Source organism: Marmota flaviventris, chromosome 3, assembly GCF_047511675.1.
Source record: "Marmota flaviventris isolate mMarFla1 chromosome 3, mMarFla1.hap1, whole genome shotgun sequence".
NCBI lineage: Eukaryota > Metazoa > Chordata > Mammalia > Rodentia > Sciuridae > Marmota > Marmota flaviventris.
The window spans coordinates 9,477,143-9,496,950 of NC_092500.1; the positions used below are offsets into that span (position 1 = coordinate 9,477,143).

The 19,808-nt window shown below is 58.2% G+C and overlaps 1 protein-coding gene across 4 annotated transcripts; it reads left to right on the forward strand.

The window, feature by feature from the left end:
• The first annotated feature begins 1,373 nt into the window (after nt 1-1,373).
• Cbx7 (chromobox 7) lies at nt 1,374-19,255 on the forward strand. Of its 4 annotated transcripts, XR_011707013.1 has the most exons (7): nt 1,379-1,626; nt 3,612-3,655; nt 10,797-10,862; nt 12,693-12,759; nt 15,436-15,784; nt 16,101-17,296; nt 18,896-19,255. XR_011707013.1 is itself a non-coding variant. In XM_027929713.2 (6 exons), the coding sequence occupies exons 1-6, from the start codon at nt 1,558-1,560 to the stop codon at nt 16,256-16,258; spliced, it is 750 nt and encodes a 249-aa protein (XP_027785514.1). In that variant the 5' UTR covers nt 1,374-1,557; the 3' UTR covers nt 16,259-18,470. The 4 variants fall into 4 exon arrangements, 3 of the variants coding, with proteins under 3 accessions (XP_027785514.1, XP_027785453.1, XP_027785583.1); XM_027929713.2 differs by lacking the exon at nt 18,896-19,255 and having other exon boundaries at nt 1,374-1,626; nt 16,104-18,470; XM_027929652.2 differs by lacking the exon at nt 18,896-19,255 and having other exon boundaries at nt 16,101-18,470.
• The last annotated feature ends 553 nt before the right edge of the window (nt 19,256-19,808 follow it).

Here is a 19,808-nt window from a genome sequence, read left to right on the forward strand (position 1 = left end):
ACTAGAGTGTATTTCGACGTATTACACATACACGGAGTAGAATTTTCCATTCCTGTGGTTGTGCAAGTTAAACTGATCGTGTGTTCATTTACATGAAATAGGAAAGTTACGCCGGATTCATTCTACTGTCTTTGCTATTCCCAACCCCCTCTTCCCTTCATTTCCCTTTGTCTAATCCAAAGTCTTCTATTCCTCCCTACGGGCCTCCTACGTAATTCTTGAACCATATTTTCACCGGAGATAAAATTCCAGGATGAAGGTTGCTTTCTTTCCCGACATTGGACACATCATTTTACTGCCCTTTGCTGCTCTTGATGAAGTCAGATGTAAACCTATTTCTCTGTGCCTGGCACAGGTGTTCGAAGGGAATGGGGAGCTATGGGAAGTTTCTGAGCGCTGGGGGACCCGACCAGGTCTGCATATTTTGGAGAGCGCTCTCTTAGACCCAAGGGGACGGCGGCTGGGTGAGGCGTTGCTGAGAACCTGGGCAGTGGGTGTGGAGGTGAGGGAGGTGCAGCTCTGAGTCACCGCAAGGAGGTCAGAGGCAGGACCTGGGCTCGACGCCGGGATGAGAAAGAACCAGAGGGGCAAGGACGATCGCGGGTTCTTGGCGAAGATGAATGGAGGTGTCTTTGAGCAGAGGTAGGGATGGGTCGGGGGTGAGTTCGTCCTGGACCACATATTCATTCATCGCAAGAGCTGGGCAGTGTGGCAGGTCCCAGTGTGTACCTTATCTTCCCTGCGGCCTCACCCGCCACGAGCTGTTGCCTCGCCTCGTGCTGCGCCCGCAAGTTAGCGGCGCAAATAGTAGGGTGGGCCAGCGCAAGGTCGCACGCGGAGGAACCTGCTTAGGACCTGCGGGCCACGCCGCCCCGGAGTCGGGAGTTGAGAGCTGGGTTCTGCGGCGCCCGGACGGCGTGGGAAACTCGTGCGGTCCGCACTCCTGCGGCACTAGGGTCGGTGCCGGACGGAGGCTCCCCCGTCGTGGGAGTGGGAAAGCTGACCTCCCCGCCCTGCACCCCTATCCTTTCTGCCCAGGCCGGGCCGGGCCATTTCGGCCCCACAGAATCATCGGGAAGACCTTGGGCCTCGCAGCTCGGTGTTAAAGATGCACCGACGGCGCAGCAGCACAGAAGTCCCGCCACGCCACGCCGGGAATCTGCAAGCTGCTCCCGGCCACAGCGCTCCGTTCCGCGGGGCTCGGGGCGGGGCCAGGGCGGGGCACGGGGCTCCTCCGGGGCGGGGCTCCGGAGGCCAGGGGCGGGGCTGACCCGCAGGGCGCGAGTTGAGCCCCGCGGCCCGCAGGCCCGCGCGCTCCCGCCCCGCCCCCTCCCCGCGCGCGCTCGCCTGCTGGCGCGGAGGAAAACGTTGCGCAGGTTCAAAAATGGAACGTCGGCGGCGTGAGAGAGCGCGAGGGGGTGTGCGCGCGTGCGCGTGCGCGTGCGCGCCCCGCCGAGGGTGACGGGGACCCCGGCGGCCCGAGCATCGCGCGCAGCAGCCGCGGTCCCGCAGCTCCGCCCCCGGCCCGGCCCCGGGCCCGCTCGCCCGCCGCCCCACATGGAGCTGTCAGCCATCGGTGAGCAGGTGTTCGCGGTGGAGAGCATCCGGAAGAAGCGCGTGCGGAAGGTGAGGCTGCCCGGGGGCGGCCCCAGGACCCCAGAAGTCGCCTCGGGTCCCCAGCACCACCCCCTTCAGGCTGGAGCTAGGGGAACGTGGGGCTGGGGGGAGGTCAGGCAGCTCTGCGCCGCCGGGCCTCTCTCCCCCGCCGGTGCCTCAGTTTCCCTGCCACCGTGTGGGGCGAGTAGAATCAAAGTTGTTGGCGCAAGTTGCTGGGGGCAGCTGAGTCCACCTCAACTGCGACGAGGATCGGGTAGGATAGGAATTCCGAGTGCCGTCCTGCCTCATCTCCTTTTCATTTTAAATATGGGGAGGCAGGCCCAGGTTGACTTGCCCGGTGCGTTAGTGTCAGAGCTGGGTCTCGAACTCGGCACTGTGGACTCTTAGTAACAAGTCCCTTGAAGCTGGAGGCGGAGCTTTGAAAAAGTGTCCTCTAGCCTATGGAAGTTTTCCTGCTGGACTTTGATCTTTTCCTATCCTTATCCCATAGTGCACACCCCTCTTTCCCAGCCCCCACACCACCCGGGTCCCCAGCTTCCAGCCCCGCCCGGGCTCTGAAGCCGCCGCCGGCGTTGGGGCATCCTGGAAGCTCCTCCCCATCTGCCTACGCCTTCAAAACACACACCCTGCAATTTAAAGAGGCGTCCATGCTGCTCAGGACCCCGCACCTTGTACCAATTTGATTTTCCTGGCCCAGAGTCTGCACTTCCAGTGCACGTTTGCCTAAGGGGGACTGGAGGTTGGGCTGGGGGCTTACATAGGGAAAAGTTCCTCTCCTGGTACTCCCCCCTGTCCTTTTCTCTCATCTCCTTACTCATGCCCTTTGGGAGGCTCCTGGTGTTCTCCTCCCCCTAGGCAGGGAAAGTGACTTGCTCAAAGACCCACAGCAAGTTAGAGAAGAGGTGGAGCAGCAGCTCTGGTGGTTGCTTGCAAGCCCATTTTTTTCCCATGATGAAAACTCAGTCCTTGCATCTTGAGCCAAAGGTCAACTTCTTTTCTCTCCCCAACTGGGCTTGGGGTTTGTTTAGCTTGCTTCTGAATGGGGCTGCCTCTCCTTTCTTTCCCTTCCCCCAGGTTTTCCTGGGTTTAAAAGAGGATTAATTTATTCTACAAAGCCCAGTGCTTTCCAGAGGCAGGTACAACCATCACACCATTCTACAACCTGGTGGTGGTGGTGGGGGGGGCAGTGGAAGGGGTTATGAGAGAATGGGGACCTCTGTGTCAGCCAGCCTCTGAAAACATTCCCTGGAGATCTATTCCAGGCACCATCCTTAGCCCCAGGGACACCTCCAGTGTTCTGGCAGAGGGGATGCGGCTCAGTGATGAATGAGGAAATAAGTACAGATGCCTGTGGATGGGCTGTGTGCTCTGCTGAAGGACTGCCAGGTGCTAGGGAGGACAGTGACAGGAGGGTGGCCAGGGAAGGCCTCTTTGAGGAGGTGCCATATCTTGGTCTTAAAGTTGTGGTTGAGAGGAGCTTTGCCCAGTCAATGTGCTTGGACTGCTCACTTATAAAAGTCCCTGTCCCTTGTGAAGAAGGGAGGAGGAACTGGCTCTATTTCCTAATAATTGGAAGGATCTACTGCCTTGCTGAAGGTGGAGAGTGTGTCAGCCTTCTCTGGGGTCCTGCTAGGGTCTTTTGATGTAAGGGTCCTTCTTGCACAGACTCAGCTGATAGGGCCAGAGCCATTGGGAAAGTCTTCCAGTAGTCATGAATTTGACGCTGAGATTCTGGCCACTGTGGATCTCTGGCCATACATGCATGGCCCCATGTGTGACAAGAGCTCTGAGCTTTGGCGCCAGGGGCATTTGGGGGTCTCTGGGTTGGTAGGGATCTAGTGGAGGGTCCCCGGGTTGTATTTGTGTGTCAAAGCGCAGCTGTTTGCAGAGGGTATCTGGGACCAAGATCCTTTCCAAAGCCATTTGAGACTTCCCTGTCCTGACAGGTTGGGGCAAGCGTTTGTCTCACTATTCCTGTTTCTCTCTCTTCCCAGGGCAAAGTGGAATATCTGGTGAAGTGGAAAGGATGGCCCCCAAAGTAAGGCTCCTTCGTGTGTGTGTACCTGTCCATCCCTCCGCCCTTTGTGCCCCCTCCCCTGCCTAGCTTTTAGCCCAGGCTGCCTTCGTGACTGGGCAGCTGACCCTGACTAAGTCATCAGTTTCCCCTCCACCGCTGCCTTCAGGGGTTGGAGCACAGGCGCCCGAGGTGGGGGTTTAGCTCCTGTGGTGCTGCCCTCTCAGTGCTGGGCTTCTCCTGGTAACTGGGAGTGAAGACCCGGCATCTTTGCTTCCGAGATGGCTGATAACCAGGCGAAGGGGCCCAAGCTCAGCAGGTCTACTGCTGGGTAAGCCACTAGGGAAGGATGGAGCCTGGGGCCACCTTGCCTTTGGGTGGCACTTTCCAGTCTCCAGAGTAGATCCCCAGACAGCTCTGGGAGGTGGGTGTGATCCTGAGCGCTCAAGATGAGCAACTGGCTCAGAAAAGGTCACACAGCAAATAGAGGCACAGTTGGGACTTGAACAGTCCTCCCCATTTTCAGGTCAGTTTCCTTGCTGCCCCAACCCTCCCATCCCACAGTCGGGGGTCGGAGAGCTGGGCCTAAGACCTCCCCCGTGTGCTCCGCCTCTCCTGCTGAAGCCCAATCAGGAGCCCGCCCACCAACCAATCACCTTCCAGCAGGGAACTGTTGGGGGAGGGAAGAGCAAGCCGTGGGGCCTCACATTGGTCTGTGGGTGCCCCGCCCTCGGCCTGCCTCCTGCAGACTGACTCCTGGAAACCCCCTCTCCCCCCTGCTGTCCGCACCTGGGACTTCCTGCTCACCTGGTGTGTGTAGAAAGGGGGGGCGTGCCGACGTGGTGTTTGGACCTGCAGGCTTTCTGGGAGGGAGGTGGGAGGCCTCAGAGGGGGAGACAGCCCCGCGGGCCTCAGCTTCCCTCTGTGTGAAATGGGCTCAATAGTCCTCTCGCCGGCAGCTCTGCCTTGTAAGGGGAAAGGACTGGGCACGAGTTCAGAGCCACCACAGCATCCTGATGACAGCTGGTGACCAGCAGGTAGATAATACACTCCTCAGTCCTTCCTTCCAAATAAGCCTGGAGCTTGGGGAGGACCCCCTCCCCCACTGGCCACAGGTGGATTCTGGAACGGGTGGAGGGGCTCTTCAGCCCTTCCTCCCCTCCCCCAGCTCTCAGGAATGGCAGTGGGCGGGGCTTTCTGGCTTTTTGGCCTTCCAGACACTCTTTGCTGTTTGTCCTCCTGACTACAGCTTTTGATAGATTTCCTTCTCTAATCGGAGACCCCCTATTAATGAAAAGTTCCTTCTCTCCCACTTTCATCGATCTATCCTAAAGACCAATACATCTGCCCGTCCCTCAGAGCTTCAGTCAGGAGGAGGGAGCTAGCCAGAGAGCAGAGGCCCTGGCTGTTTCTGTGGGCCTATGTCCCTGGCCCACTTTTTTCTTAATGTTCTGAGACATCACGTGGGCCCTCTTGTGACCCCAGTGGAGCTCAGGAAGCCCTATTTGACCAGGTGACCCAGGGGATGCCTTATGCCTGTCCCCTCTCCTTGGTACTGGATTCCTGGTTGCACAGTGGACAGTTGTGAGCCCTTGGGCAGGTCCTAGTAGGGCAGGGCGTCTGCTTTCTGGTCTTCACATTGGAGCCATAAACCATCCTTTGGGTGGGTTGTTAGGAGGATCGACAAAGGGCAAAAACTGCGGGGTGCCAGGCTCAACCCGCTCTTAGTGGGGATGTCTGCAGCTGGTACAGAGTTAGGTGGGTAGCTTGGAAGGTGCCCCACCTAGGAAACGAACTAGGGGATTCCATTCTAACAAGAGCTCATTTTTCAGATAAGGATACTGAGGCCCAGAGAGGGGAGGTCAGTGTGCTACCCACTTACCACCATCACTGGTGCCACCTGCGCGAGGCAGGTACTGCCAGCCATCCCCACCTCACTTGGGAGCAGAAAGCGGCTCAATCAGGGTAGAGGCAGGAGAGCAGGGGTCTCCCTTCCTGGGGGGAGGGTGCGTGCAACAGAGACTAAGAAAGGTGGTGGGATGGAGCTGGCAGACTATTCCCCTGGGCAGGAGCCTTGGCTGGACAGTGCCAGCCTTGGGCAGGCGGGGGTGTGTGGTTCAGGTCCTCCTGCTTGGTGGCCACTGTCCTCACTCTGGGCAAGAAGACTTCTGTTAATTACAATTAACCATAAGCAAACTGTAATTGATTTTGTGGTACTGGGAGTTGAACCCAAGGGTGCTCTCCCACTGAGCTACATCCCGGCCCTTTTAGTTTCTGAGAGAGGGTCTCACTAAGATGCCCAGGCTTACCTTGAACTTCAGTCCTCCTGCCTCAACCTCCCATGTTGCTAGGTTTACAGGCATGGGCCACCATACCCAGCCCAAACTGTACTCACTCCGAGCCAGGCTCCATTGGAGCTTTCTATGCCTTTTTTGGTCCCCAGGAGCAGGACAATGAGTGTCCCCTTCCCCAGCAGATATGTCAGAGGGGCTCTCTTGCTGCTGCTGCTTTTTTGGCTTGTTTTGTTTTGGGTATCAGAGATTGACTCAGGGCACTTTACCACTAAGCTACATCCCCAACCCTTTTGTTAATATTATTTTGAATCAGGGTATCACTGAGTCACTTAGGCTAAGGCTAAGTTGTTGAGGTGGGCTTTGAATTTGCAATCCTCCTGCTTCAGCCTCCTAAATTGCTGGGATTACAGGTGTGCGCCACACCACTGTGCAGGGCTCCTGCTTCTTATGCAACAAAATGGCACAGGGAGGGGTTGGGAGTAGAGGGCAGAGGATGTCAAATAACTCATGCCCTTTGGGAGGTTTATGGTGGTCTCTGCACCCTGGAGACCCCCTAGGTACTCCACTCTCATTTCATCCTTCCCAGTACCCTGCTACCCCCACATACTAGATACTTTCCTTTCTTTCCCACTTGTGAATGCTACCATATCTTTTAGGAAGGCCTGGCTCCGTGGAACTTAAATAGTAACATCAGTGAGTACAGCAGTCACCAAACTGCCAATCAAAAAACTCCCATTAGGAGCCAGACATTGGCCCATCAGTTGCCCTAGAGTACTGCATTTCATAGATGGAGAGACAGAAGCCCCGGCAAAGAGCTGTTGCAGAGTCAGCTGGGAAAATTTGAATTTCAGGCTGCTGGATTCCAAGGCTTGTGGACCCACCCGCTGTAAGACACAGCCAGCTCCACCCAAGGTGACCAAGCCAGGAGTCTCTCTTGTCTGTTGGCCTTTTGGCCAGTTCAATGGGATGTGCTCAGGCTTTGGGGCCAGACCATTTACCTTAGAAAAATAGTAGTTTGTGTAGTTTCACCAGCTGTGTGACCCAGGGTAAAACCCTCAATCTCTCTGTGCTTCCATTTCCCCATCTGTAGAATAAGGCCCCTGCTGAAGACCAAGACAATCACTAATGGCTTCTAGCCACAGAGTAAGAGGTATTCCTCCTCCACAGCTGGGGTTGGGCAGCAGCAGCAGAGCCCTGGGTTCCCACCCTGGCAGACTTGGGCCCTCTAGGTTTTTTGAAATTGATTTCATTACTGCTTATTTGCACTTATCGTGTTCCACACTCATCTAAGTGCGTTATGTGGCTTAACACAGCTAATCTTCACAGCCCTAAGCGAAGGGATTATTTATTGAGAGCCCCACTTTAGGATGAGGCCCCAGAGGGATGGAAGTCAGACCAAGTCAGACCAAGTCACCTGCCCCCAAGGCGGGACCCGGCAGTTTGCACCGGGGCTTCCCACTCGGGACAGTTAGAGGGGCGCTGCTACTGGCCTGGCTCTGCAGGGCACCTGGGGTGGCTCGCCCCGGCCCCAAGCTGCGCCACAGCTCGGCAGCGCCGCCTCCACGTACGGGTGAGGCTTGCTGGGACTTGGGGCAACCTCCCTCGCTGACGCCCCCTCTACCCGGAGGAGCCTGTACCGCCGAAGGATGGAGCTTACTCGAGCGGCGGGCGCGGCGGCGGCTTGTTTACCGGGGCTGGGGGCGGGGCGGGGTCACGTGGCCGTGTTTATCTCGGAGCCGCTGCGCCGTCCCCGCCCCCGCCCGCCTTGGTTGGCAGGGTGACCGTGCGTGCGCGCGGCCCTGCTGCGAGGGGCGGGGCGCCCCACGTCCCTCCCCTTCGCTGTCCCGCCGGCGCGGGGCGCTCGCTCCCGGCAGCCGGCGCTGCCAATGGTCGCAGACCCGTGGCCCTGAGGATGTCCCGGGCTGGCCGCGCGCTGGCGCCCAGCCTACCTGGGCTCGCCTGTCATCCAAGCTCGTGCCCACCCTGCGGCCTCCTGGCTCCCCTAGTGCGCAGGGCGCGCCGCTGGGGCCGAGGGCCAGGGGGCCAAGGGGCCCAGGTGCCTCTGAAGGCCTGCCCCATCCAGCCGCAAGCCCGGAGGGGCACCTGACGGCTGCCACGGCCCACCCACACCAGAAAGCATCCTGCTCTCAATCTGGCCGCCCTGTCCTGTGCACCAGTGTGCCAGGCCCTGGTCAGACACCGAGGACCAGGGTCAGACAGGCAGTGCTACTCTATCAGGGATGTCAGCCAGTGAGGAGCCAGACACGGTGTCCTGTGAGGCATCCTAAGGTAGAGGGCGACTGGGAGTGGAACTGAGTTCCAAGCACAGACTGGCCACTCACCCGCTCTTGATCCCCCGCAAGCTGCTTAACTTCTGTGTCTCATTTCTTCATCTGCAAAATGGGGTATTGTAAGAACCTACCTCCTCAGAGACAAGTTCTTCTTCTGTGAAGAAGGGACAAGTTCCTGGCGCTTGTTGGTGCACCAGCTGTCACTGAGGGGGTGGGGGTGGTTTTTCTTTAAGATGAGGAAATTGAGGTCAAGAGAAGGGTAGGGACTTACCAGCAATCACACAGCAGCTACATCAGCAAGAATGAACCTGCCACGGCAGGTGGGCTGGGTAAAGAGGAAGGGCAGCAGTTAGAGAGAGGGTGAGTCCCGCCTACCCAGGAGGAACCAGGATCCCCCTCCTTACTAGATTCATTGAGAGAGCCAACCTTTCATGGGGGGAGGAGGGCACAGTCTGCATCAGCCTTTGGGTCGTTGGGCTTCCTGCAGGACGAACAGAACTGTATGGGGCCTCCATAGCCACTCCCAGGCCAGGTGCTGGGCTTGGGCCTGCTGGGAGGAGGGCCATTCCGTAAAGCCTGGGAAGCTTGGCTTGGCTCACTGCAGGTACGGAGCATCCAGAGATGGGGCACAGCACAGATGACAGAAGCCAGGCCAGGCTGCACCAGGCCTGATGGTGGAGTACGTGGGAGGGAAGATGAGTGGAAGGAGGAGGAGTGCTTTCTGTCTTGGGATGTCTTGCTGCCCAACCCTGGTCTACTGTTAAATATCCTGAGATTAGAACAAATAAAGAAGAAAAGTAAATAAGTATCCTGATAGGTGCCCCGGGAGGTTGCAGTTGCAGGGGCTCTGCCTGCCTCTTCTGCCTCCGGAAGCTCCCCAGTTACTTGCCTTCTCACCCAGCAAGGCCTCTTGCCAAGATCGTGGAACTTTGCTTTGTTTTGGTTTAGGCACATTTGTTGGGGGGGACACGGCACCCTCTTGGGGGACCAGTGGTAGGTCCCATGGGAAGGACCTGGAGTTGGGAGGGGTCTGCATGCAGCCCACCCATTGCCAACCTGTCCTCTGTCCCGGTCTTTGTCCTGTGGCTGCAGCAGGACAAAGCTTTACCTTTGTATACTTAGATACACAGGTATTTTACATAGGGACTTTATATGCACTCATGTGTACAGACCTTTTTGTAGTACTGGAGATTGGAGCCAGGAGGCACTCTACCTTCAAGCTATAGTCCCAGCCCATTTAAAAAAAAATACATTTTTGAGACAGTTTTTTTTTTTTTTAATATTTTTAGTTGTAGATGACAAAACACATTTATTTTATTTATTTATTTTTATGTTGTGCTGAGCATGAAACCCAATGCCTCACACCTGCTGGGCAAGTGCTCTACCACTGAGCACAACTTTAGCCCCAGAACAGTCTTACTAAGTTGCCCAGGCTGACCTGATACTTGTGATCCTCCTGCCTCAGCCTCCTATTGCTCAGATTACAGGCATGTGACTCCACATGTGGCTCATACATATACATATTTTTAAATTTTATTTATTTATTCATTCATTCATTCATATGCGGTACTGAGGATGGAACCCAGTGCCTTCACGCATGCTAGGCAAGTGGTATACACTGAGCACACCCCCACCCTAAAAACTGTTTTATACTTACATCTCTTTATGATGAGTGATACTGGTTTTTCCATTATGGAAGTCATAAAAGTTTGCTTTTAAAATGAAATTATTTAAACAAAAAGGCTGCACTGCAGGAGGCTGGTGCTGAGTAGTTAAAAGAAGGTGGAAGGCACCTGTGGCATTGTCCCCAGCCAGGCCTGATCAGGGCAGAGCTCTGGAGGGCGGTGCTGTCACCTCTCTGTCCCTCGGCCCTTGGGGGTGCTGAGGTCAACTGTGGGGGCACCGTACCAGAGTTATAGATACTTACAGATACCTGTGGGGTGCCAGGCCCAGAGACTAGGGCACTTATGTGAAGGCCTGGTCTCCATGGCTCAGGTGCCCGAGGCAGGAAGGAGCAGTGCCCCCTGCAGGCTGGGCTGGAAGGCTGGGGAGGAACCCGTGGTGCTGGTAAACACTGGGAGACACCCGCAGAGTGCTCCCCACCTGCTACTGGCTCTGGACACTGAAGTAGAATATTTTATCAGCACAAGAGCCCTTTACAGAGGGGGACGCTGAGGCACAGAGCTGTTGAGTAAATGGCTCAGGACTGCCCAACTAGCTGTGGCCGAACTGGAACTTGAACCCTGGCCAGGTGGCTCCAGAGCCCCCACGCTGTCATAGTAAGAGTGTCCCCCAGTTTCCTGGGACACCCAGGGACCTGCTGTCTTCCAGGCATCAAGGGCCTTGGGTGAATGTGGGGGTCCTTCCAGAGTAGGACCCAGTCAGATTGTGGTGAGGCAGGAGGGAGGGGAGTTCTGGTGTCATTGGGGCCCAAACAGGTCAGCCCCTGGGAGTGCGTGGCGGCCCCCCCTTACCAGGAAGGGCTGGAGGCTTGGTGAGGGAGGGCCCTGGGACAGTGATGTGGCCTCTGTGGGGCCAGGCAGAGACAGGACAGCTCTCATCTGTTACTTCTCTTCTCAGGTACAGCACGTGGGAGCCGGAGGAGCACATCCTGGACCCCCGCCTGGTCCTGGCCTACGAGGAGAAGTAAGGGCCTGCGGCTGCTGGGCCCGCTTCCAGGTTTCCTAGGGGTCCCGCTGCAGGCGTGGCCCTGAGCAGGGGGCCGCTGGGGGCAGGACCGGGGTGTCTGACCAGGCGTTGGAAGGTGGTGGGCACAGAGAACTCCGGGTCCCCTTCCTTTTCTGCCTGCCACTTCCTCTAGCTGCCCGGCCATCATCTCTTGGCTCTGGCACCCGGAGCTCCAGCCAGAGGCTTCAGTTGTGTTCAGGGGAGGCAGACAGGGGTGGCTCCCAAGGTGCCAGGCGTGTGAGTGGCATGTCAGTGGCTTGTCCTTCCACTGAGGGAAGTCTGATGAGGTCACCTGAGCCCAGAGGAGGCGTGACCTTCTGAGCTCTGGCCCCTTCTCCTGGCCAGCTCCCAGCAGAGCGTCCCAGGGTAAAGTGGGTCCCCTCTTCTGCCAGCTACTGCGGGGTTTCCGCGTGCCATCTGGCCCTTGCGCCCAGCAGCCCTGCCCACGGTGGGCAGCCTCAGTTCTCCCAGCATGGCCCGTGCAGTATGGGCCTTGTGTCTGTATCCTTTTTATGTGGTCCCTTACAGCAGCCTCCTGAGACAGGGACCAGGGGCTTGTGTGGCAGATGAGGAGGCTGAGCCTCTGAGGAGTTTCGGTTGTCCTGGGCCCCCGGCCGGAGACTGGCACGAGGCCACGGGGCAGGCGGCAGCTCCTCACTGCGCTCAGTGCTTCTCCCACAGTCTCCATGGCTGCTGAATCAAGGACGCGCTTTTATTGTTCTTTCCTTTAAAACCCAGGGTGTCCCGTCCCCAGCTTCTTTCTTCCTCCGGGGTGCTTGGAGGGGCCTTAGTCCAACAGGGTGTGCCACTTGGGAGAATGCTGTGGACCACCTTGGCGTGTGGCCAGGCGAGCCATGGTGGGGTGAAGGCCCGGGTGGGACTGCAAAGTGCCTTTCTTGGCTGTCCCGAAACCCGTGTCCAGAGGATGTCAGGTTCTGCCTGGAGGGTGACCGGCATTTAAACAGAGGCCATGGATTCCCTGCTTTATGCTGAGCTCATACTGAGACTGGCCCAGGCCATCCAGCCAGGCAGGGGCGGGGTGTGGGGCTGTTGACTCCACCCCCACATTCTCTGCTGTCTTCCTGGCCTCCATAGTGGGGGCCACAGGAAGTGAGTTGAACCAGTGACCAGGAGGCAGAGGCCTGGAGCTGCCTACTTTGGCCCCGTGGTTTACAGCCTCTGGTGGTGTTGTCTCGTGTGTGTGTGTGTGTGTGTGTGTGTGTGTGTGAGAGAGTGTGGCTTTGTAGCACCTCAGGCTGTGCCTGGGGGGGCACCGTGAGAGCCATCGGCAGACACCCTACAGCTGGGTTTCCTCCCCACCCTGACGAGATGGTGCAGCCTTCCTCAGTTCAGGTTCCTAAGGATCTCAAGTCAGGCCAGCAGGCAGGACTCGCCACTCTCCCCAGCCCCCCAAGGACATTCAGGGCACATTGGGTTGGCAGGTTTCTACGCAGCTCCTCTAAGAGCGACAACTGCACCTTGGAGGTCCCCACCGCATGCACAGCAGGGCATTTGCGCTGGTCCTGGAGCTCAGGGAGGACTCACATGTGTTTGGAGAGCCTCACATCAGTGACAAACAGTCCCCTTCTCATTATTGGATGAGAAGTCCAAGCCCTGGAAAGTGGACACCTGACCATTGTTATGGCCCCAGGAGAGCCTTGGAGGATTGCGGGATGCTGGGGGGGGGTCTCCATCCCGACAGACAGAGGAGGGGGTGAAGCAGACAACTTCCTTTCCCTTAGATGTCACCAGTGTTTCCTTTTCTTCTGCCACTTGCCTTGCATCTAGGGAGGAGAGAGACCGAGCGTCGGGGTATAGGAAGAGAGGCCCGAAACCCAAGCGGCTTCTGCTGCAGGTAACCCGGCTACCGCGGGCCTCCTCCTCCCCTGCCCCACCCAGGCCCCTGTCTCCCCTCACCCCCCTGAGTGCATCTACATTGGCTGGTTGAACTGGTTCACTTGCCCGCCCCTGGCACCACCTGGGCACTGTGGGGTGGGACACTCAGTGGGTAATTTTCCACGGAAGGGGAAAAGCCCAAACATGGAGCAGGAACTGAGGAAAGATGACCCCCATCGGGGGAGCCTTTGTGGGAGGAGGGGCACATGGCTAATACAGGCCTAGGATTTTTTTTTGGAGGGATACTTGGGATTGAATTTAGGGGCACTCGACCACTGAGCCACATCCCCAGCCCTATTTTGTATTTTATTTAGAGACAGGGTCTCACTGAGTTGTAAGCAAGGTACTAAGGTCCCTTGTTTTTGCTGAGGCTGGCTTTAAACTCAAGATCCTCCTGCCTCAGCCTCCCAAACTGCTGGGATTATAGGCGTGCGCCACCGCGCTGATCTTAGTCCTAGGATTTTTGAAAGCTTAGAATCTCATAAATAAGGCTATAATGCTCAAAATCCCCAAACACAAAATTGTAATATTTAAGAGCCTCAGAAACACAGACTCTGGCAGTTAGGGGACATGGAGGCTGGACTTCCAGAACCCGGGAAGGAGAGGCCCTTCGTGTGTGGACCAGCTGTGGAGCACCAGCTCCTAGAAAGGTGTCCTTCTTGAGTAGGAAGAAACCCCTGGGGACTCCTTTTGAGTCTCTGAGAGGCGGGGCTCTGATACCCTGGACACCTACATCTTAGGTCTGGGAGCATGAAAAGCAAATGGGGCTTGAGGTGCAGCTGTGTGTTCTGGGCAAGCTGCTGAGGTTCTTGCTGTGAGCATGAAAACACCTGCTTTAATTTCACAAGCGCCCGCCACCCCCACCCCTGTGTCTGAATCAAAGCATAAGGCTCCCTGGTCCGAGTGCAGTGCGGCGGTTATGGATCACCTGGGGTTTTCTTGGCGAGTGACAGCCTCCTTCCTGTGGGGGGTGATCCATGGTGTTTGATGTGAATTGGGTCCCAGGATGGAAAGTCACATTTGCCAGAGAACTGCATGTGGGGCGGTGTGTCTGGTGCTTCGCAAATGGCCACATTTCCTCTGCGTGCCAAACCTGCCGGGTAGGTGTATTAGTTATCCATGGCAAATCTATAACAAATCACCCCAACTTAGCAACTTAAACCACTGAATTCATCATCACATAGTTTCAGTGGATCAGGAATTTGGGAGCACTTTAGCTGGTTCTTTAGTGGTCCTGATTGGGGTAGTCAGGGGATCAGGTCAGATGCCTGGGCTGGGCTGGGGCTGCTCCAGGCCCAGGATCCGTGCCAGTCGTTCTAGAGCAGCTCCTGCCATGAGGCCCTGCCGGGCAGTGTGAGTGCCCTCACGGTACCGCCACTCGCTTCCCCACGTGGCTGATCCAAGAGCAAGGAAGAAGCCACTGTGTCTTTGTGACCAGGCCCAGGAAGTCACATGCAGCAGTGTTTCTTGTGAGAAGGGACCACCGATGGCATGAAGGTGGGAAGCAGGTATTGTCAGAGGCTGTCCACTGAGGTCTCCTCACTGCTTTGCTGTTGAAGTAGCTGAGGCTCAGGGAGGCCTGTGGTTGACCTGGAGTCACACAGCAGGTGAGAACCAAGCTCTGGCCTGGAGCCCCCTATTCTCGCATGGAGAGGTGGCATTGCACTGAAAGAGCCTGCCTTGCTGACAGTAGGGGGGCTCCCAGGGCTGTGGTGGGACTAGCTCCCGCTTTAGTTTCCCAGGCCCCTCTGGGTTTGGCCCTGCTTCCTTCCGCCACAGCCGCACCCAGGGCAAGGGACAGGATTAGGAGATTGGACTGAGTGGAGGCCGCATGTGTCATCACCGCCTCCAGCTTGGGTTGTGACTCCATCGCCCCCATCCTTCCTGCTGTTCTGGGAGCCCTCGGCCTCTGGTGACAGGTGACAGGTGAAGGTACTGTACCAGAGTGATGGGGGGAGACCCCGTATCTTCCTTTCTTGGAGACTTAAATTCTCCCCAAAGGCAGGGAGACAGATCCCCCATCTCGGAACTCGGGCCTTTGGTGTAGGAAGCCCCCGCCGCACCCTGCTCCTTGGTGAGGCAGGTTGGCAGAGGCCTGGGCCCCACAGCGCTGAGGGGCAGCATGCTGTCCCTTCTGCTGGGGGCAGGTTGCGCTGTTTGTCCCCACAGCCTAGCTGCCACAAGAACCCACTCCCGGGAGCTGGCTGCTCCAGCTGAGGGTGGTGTGCAGCAGCGATTCTCCTGAAGCACTTGAGCTTCAGAAGCCACTTCAAAAACAATTTTTTTCTGGTGGCTGGACCCAGGCCTGGTGTGGAGTAGGCGATGGATGCTCCCCCAGTTGTGTTTCCTTTCCCCGTGTGCCGCCCCCCCACTGTGGTTCTCGTCCTCGTCCTCGGTTCATCCGCACCCCTGTGCTCCTCTGCTGTGTACCAGGACGCCGTGGCCTGACCGCACCCCGCATGGATGAGATGGCACTGTGGGCCCACAGGGCCGGGCAGGGGGCCGGGCAGGCTGCAGCTCTGGCCAGCTGTGGGGGGCGTGGAGCGGCGGGCGCCAGGGGCCAGGGCTCTAGCGAAGGCAAAGGTGGCAGCGGTCAGGAGGCGGGGCTGACCCGCGCCCTGGCTTGCCCCCGCAGCGGCTCTACAGCATGGACCTGCGGAGCTCCCACAAGGCCAAGGGCAAGGAGAAGCTCTGCTTCTCTCTCACGCGCCCACTCGGCAGCGGGAGCCCTGAGGGGGTGGTCAAGGCGGGGGCGCCTGAGCTGGTGGACAAGGGCCCCTTGGTGCCCGGCCTGCCCTTCCCGCTCTGCAAGCCCCGCAAGGCCCACAAGTATCTGCGGCTCTCGCGCAAGAAGTTCCCGCCCCGCGGGCCCCACCTGGAGAGTCACAGCCATCGACGGGAGCTCTCCCTGCAGGAGACACCGGCCTCGGATGACCTGCAGGCCGCCGGCCAGTGGGAGCCCACAGAGCAGCCCCCTGAGGAGGGTAAGACAGCCCTGCCCCGGGCCTCAGATCTGCAGCGTCCTTGGAGGCCACCAGGTCCAGTTGACCCAAGCCTCGAGGACCTGGTTGGCCACCCAGCCAGCCGGGACTGTGGGGACTGACTTGAGCCTGACCCCTGGCCAGAGCTGGCAACCCACTATGGAAGACTCTGTCCGCCAGGGACTGGGGGGTGGCACGGTACCCTCTTGGGGGACCAGTGGTAGGTCCCATGGGAAGGACCTGGAGTTGGGAGGGGTCTGCATGCTGCCCACCCATTGCCAACCTGTCCTCTGTCCCTGTCTTTGTCCTGTGGCTGCAGCAGATGCAGAACTGGCAGATGGGCCCCCTCCCTGGACACCTGTGCTTCCCTCAAGTGAGGTGACCGTGACAGACATCACCGCCAACTCCGTCACCGTCACCTTTCGAGAGGCCCAGGCAGCAGAGGGCTTCTTCCGAGACCGCAGCGAGAAGCTCTGAATCACTGTTTCCACCCTTCTTCGCTGTTTCCTTTGGGGCTTGGGGTGGGGAACTCCCGAGACAGGGAGGGGTTGGGGCAGGGTAATTATTTTATTTAAAAAAAACACCAAGCAGAAGAAGTGGGGGTGGCCCCACAACCTCCCACCACCCTGCCCTTCTCTGTGAAGGGCGTTTGCAGAGAGGCCTTAGGGCTGGGTTGGGAAGGTTGGTGTTGCTCTGTTTAGGGTCCCATCTCCAGGCTGATGGGGACAGGGCCACCTGCTCAGGCTGCCTCTGCAGCTGACTGCCTTGCCTTGCAGCTGCTGGTTCCAGGAGGGAAAGGAGCCCTGGGAGGCGGGGCCCTGCCTGGCAGCCCCCAGCCTGTCTGGTTGTCTGGCCCTCCCACCCCTTTCTTTTGGGCTTGGGTGTTGGTTTTGATCTTTCCCCTCCAGCTTTGGTGGGGCTCAGAGGCTGCTCTCACCCCCAGGGCCCGGGTCAGGGAGAAGGCGCTGGAGGGAGGGTCTGAGGTAGAGTCACAGCCATCGACAGGAGCCATGGCCATGGCTCAGACCTCCTTCCCAGGGAGGAGGCTGCCCTCTGGGCTCCCCCTGCTGAGAGATCCTGCCCCATCACCTGGCTCGTGTGGAAATATGTGCACACCCAGCGGCACAGCGTGCAAGTTGTCCCTTGTGTCCATCACATGTGCCCTGAGTGTCCACGTGGGCCTCACATGCCTCCTTCAGAAACCCTGGCCAGGTGAACATAGGGCAATTCACAGCACAAAAGAACTCGCCACGGCAACCCACCCATCTTGCACAGGTCACGCGACAGGACCTGTTCCAGCTCCATTTGCTCGCAGCTGTCAGCGAGAACAAGGTTCTGGCCACGAGCATGGCGGCATCTGCTGCTGCAGGCATGCAGATGTGGCTTCCTGGTTGTGCCTGGCCAAGCAGCAGGTGTGCAAGCATCTGCCCAGTTGTGCTGACACATCTGCATAGACTCCAAGACACTTGTGACCTGTCCTTCCTCCCACAGGGATTCTTGTCCTTTCTGACTCAGGTGACTTTTCAGCCCTTCCAACTCCCCTTTTGCTGCCCTCCCCTCCAGCTCAGCCGACCCCAGGCATGGTGTGGGTGTGGGCAGGCAGGAAGGGCGGGGGTGTCCCACTTTCTCAGGGCAGCCCTTGTCTCCTGGACCCCTTCCCACTTCATTCTGTGTCCTCCCACCAGACCTAAATAGCACGGCAGGGACTGGCCTTGTTTCCTGTGGGGGTCCAGCCGCAGGGGAGGGTAGTTCAGGCTGTGCACAAGCCTAGCGCCCTGGCGAGGTTGTGTCTGCCTGGAGGAGGGATGCTTGGCTTCTGGTCTGCCCCAAGGTTCCCTGCGGGCTGGTGGCTTCCCTGCTCCCTCATCCCAGCCCTGTCCCAGAGAGAAGGCCAGATGGAGTCAGGGGTCCTGGGGAGCAGGGAGCAGGTCCGCTCCCCCACCCTTCCACCCCGGTCAGAGTCGGGGTAACCTGAACACAGTAGAGCCATTGTGGCTGGGGAGCTCAGCCCTGTCCCCTGACTCTGTGCCTGTCCTCAGAAGGTCATTAGGTCTTTGTGAGGACAAGGGCAGGGTGACTCTTCCCCCAGACTCCTCCCCAGTTCCCAAACCAAAGACAGCAGGCACCCTTTTCCTTTTTGGGATGCTTTGTTGGCAAGATTCCCAATTCCCAGCTCCTTCTCCCTCTCTCTAGTTCTCGTTGCCCGGGATCAATTCAGTGCTTCCATTGGGGGACAGTCACCTATAGGTGACCTGATTCACCCCAGCCCAGGGAATTGAATCTAGATGAGTGTGTGGGGTGGGCCCCGGGAAGGGAAGGGGCTTCAGCTGCACGACCCTGAGAAGGGGAGAAGCCTGGGGGCAGGGGCTCCCAGCCCGGGAGGTGGAGGCCCGAGGCTGGGACGGCGAGGGGTCCTCTCCAGCCGACTGTTGGACCCTGGCTCTGGGACATGGCCACAGCTCCTAGTAGAAGACACACTCCGCCCCCCTCAGGAGACACAGGCCCTCTTCCTGCTTCCTGGTGTCCTAAGCTGTCAAGTTTGCCAGCCTGTGGCCCCGGGGAGGGGGGTTGGGTTTTTTTGGTTTTTTGCTTGTTTTTTTTTTTCCTGGTGGGTGAGGCAGCTGTGTTTCTGTCTGCAGCAGCAGAACATGCATCTCCTCTTCCTCAGACCTTTGTGGCCCACTGGGAACCCTGTGGCTCAGAGGGCTGAGGTCCAGGCCTGGCACCTGGAGTGATGGTCTTGAGATGTCCAACTCAGGGCAGCCGCGAGGCTGTGAACCCTGAGAGCCGGCTCCCTGGGGAGAACCACTCAGGCAGTTAGGATCTTTTTCAGCCCGGGACAGGTGACCTCTGTGAGGGGTTGGGTTTGGCCACACAGGCCTCCTCCCAGCCCTGAGTGTCCCAGCTAGGGCCAGGTGAAAGAAGACCAGGTGGACAGTGACCTCCCGCCCCACAGCTCCCCGGAAGGCCAGTACCCTCGGGCTGGGGAACACTGGCCGCCTGCCTCTCCCCAGCCCCTTTTGAATGTAGAGGCCTGTTGGTACTTTACTGTCGCCACGGAGCGGGGTGGAATGCCCCACCCACCCCTGGCACGGAACCTTATCATTCTGACAGGATGGTAACCCCTTTGCCAATGTCCCTCGCCGCCTCCTCTGGGAAGGCGCTAGGCATCTGAATGGAAGCCCGTGTAGCTTTTGCTTTACAAATGGCCAGATGTGGCCGCCAGGTCTCAGCCAAGAACGCGTCCTTTGCACAGATGAGCTTCGAGCTTTGTTCAGACGACATGAATGTACTCGAGGACCGGGCATCAGCTCCCAGGGCTCGCCTTCCTGAAGGTGCGGCTGGGGAGGGTCAGAGCGGGTGCAGAGCGCAGTTTTATTTTTGTACTGATATTGGTAAGAGACTGTATAGCATCTATTTATTTAGATGATTTATCTGGTAAATGAGGCAAAAAATTATTAAAGACAATTTAAAAAAAAATTTGTGGGCATTCAATCCTCTTAATGCGCTTGCCCTCTGTTCCTGGGAGAGAGGCCTGGCCCTGGAGGACAGTGGATTTAGGTCCCAGCTCTACAGTTACTGCTGTGACCTTGGACGGCTCCTTCAGTCTCAGTTCTCTGTCACAGCGAAGATTACTGGAGGGGACAGAATGGGGCTCCGTGGTGCCCTGCTGGGTGAGTGCCCACCACCCTGGCTATGCAGTGGGTCACCAGAGGCCCAGAAATGCTTCAGGGTGCTGCTGCTCCCTCCCTCTGTCCTCCTAAGAGTGTTTGGGAACCTCACCACGGGCCTGGGCTCAGACCTGTCCACGCAGGCTCAGCGCTGGCCCTCTAACCCCAGGCGGGTTGGTGGGGCACGCAGTGAGGCAGAGTCCTGAGGCCACTTGCTTTTGGGTTCCTCACCAGCTGCAGGATGCTGGCCGGGAGCAGTCAGGGCGAGCAGGAGGGGGACAGTCCCAGTGAGGGCAAGAAAGGCACGCTGGGGGCACGCGGGTGCTGAGGTCATGTCTGGGTTTCTAGTTGGGGTG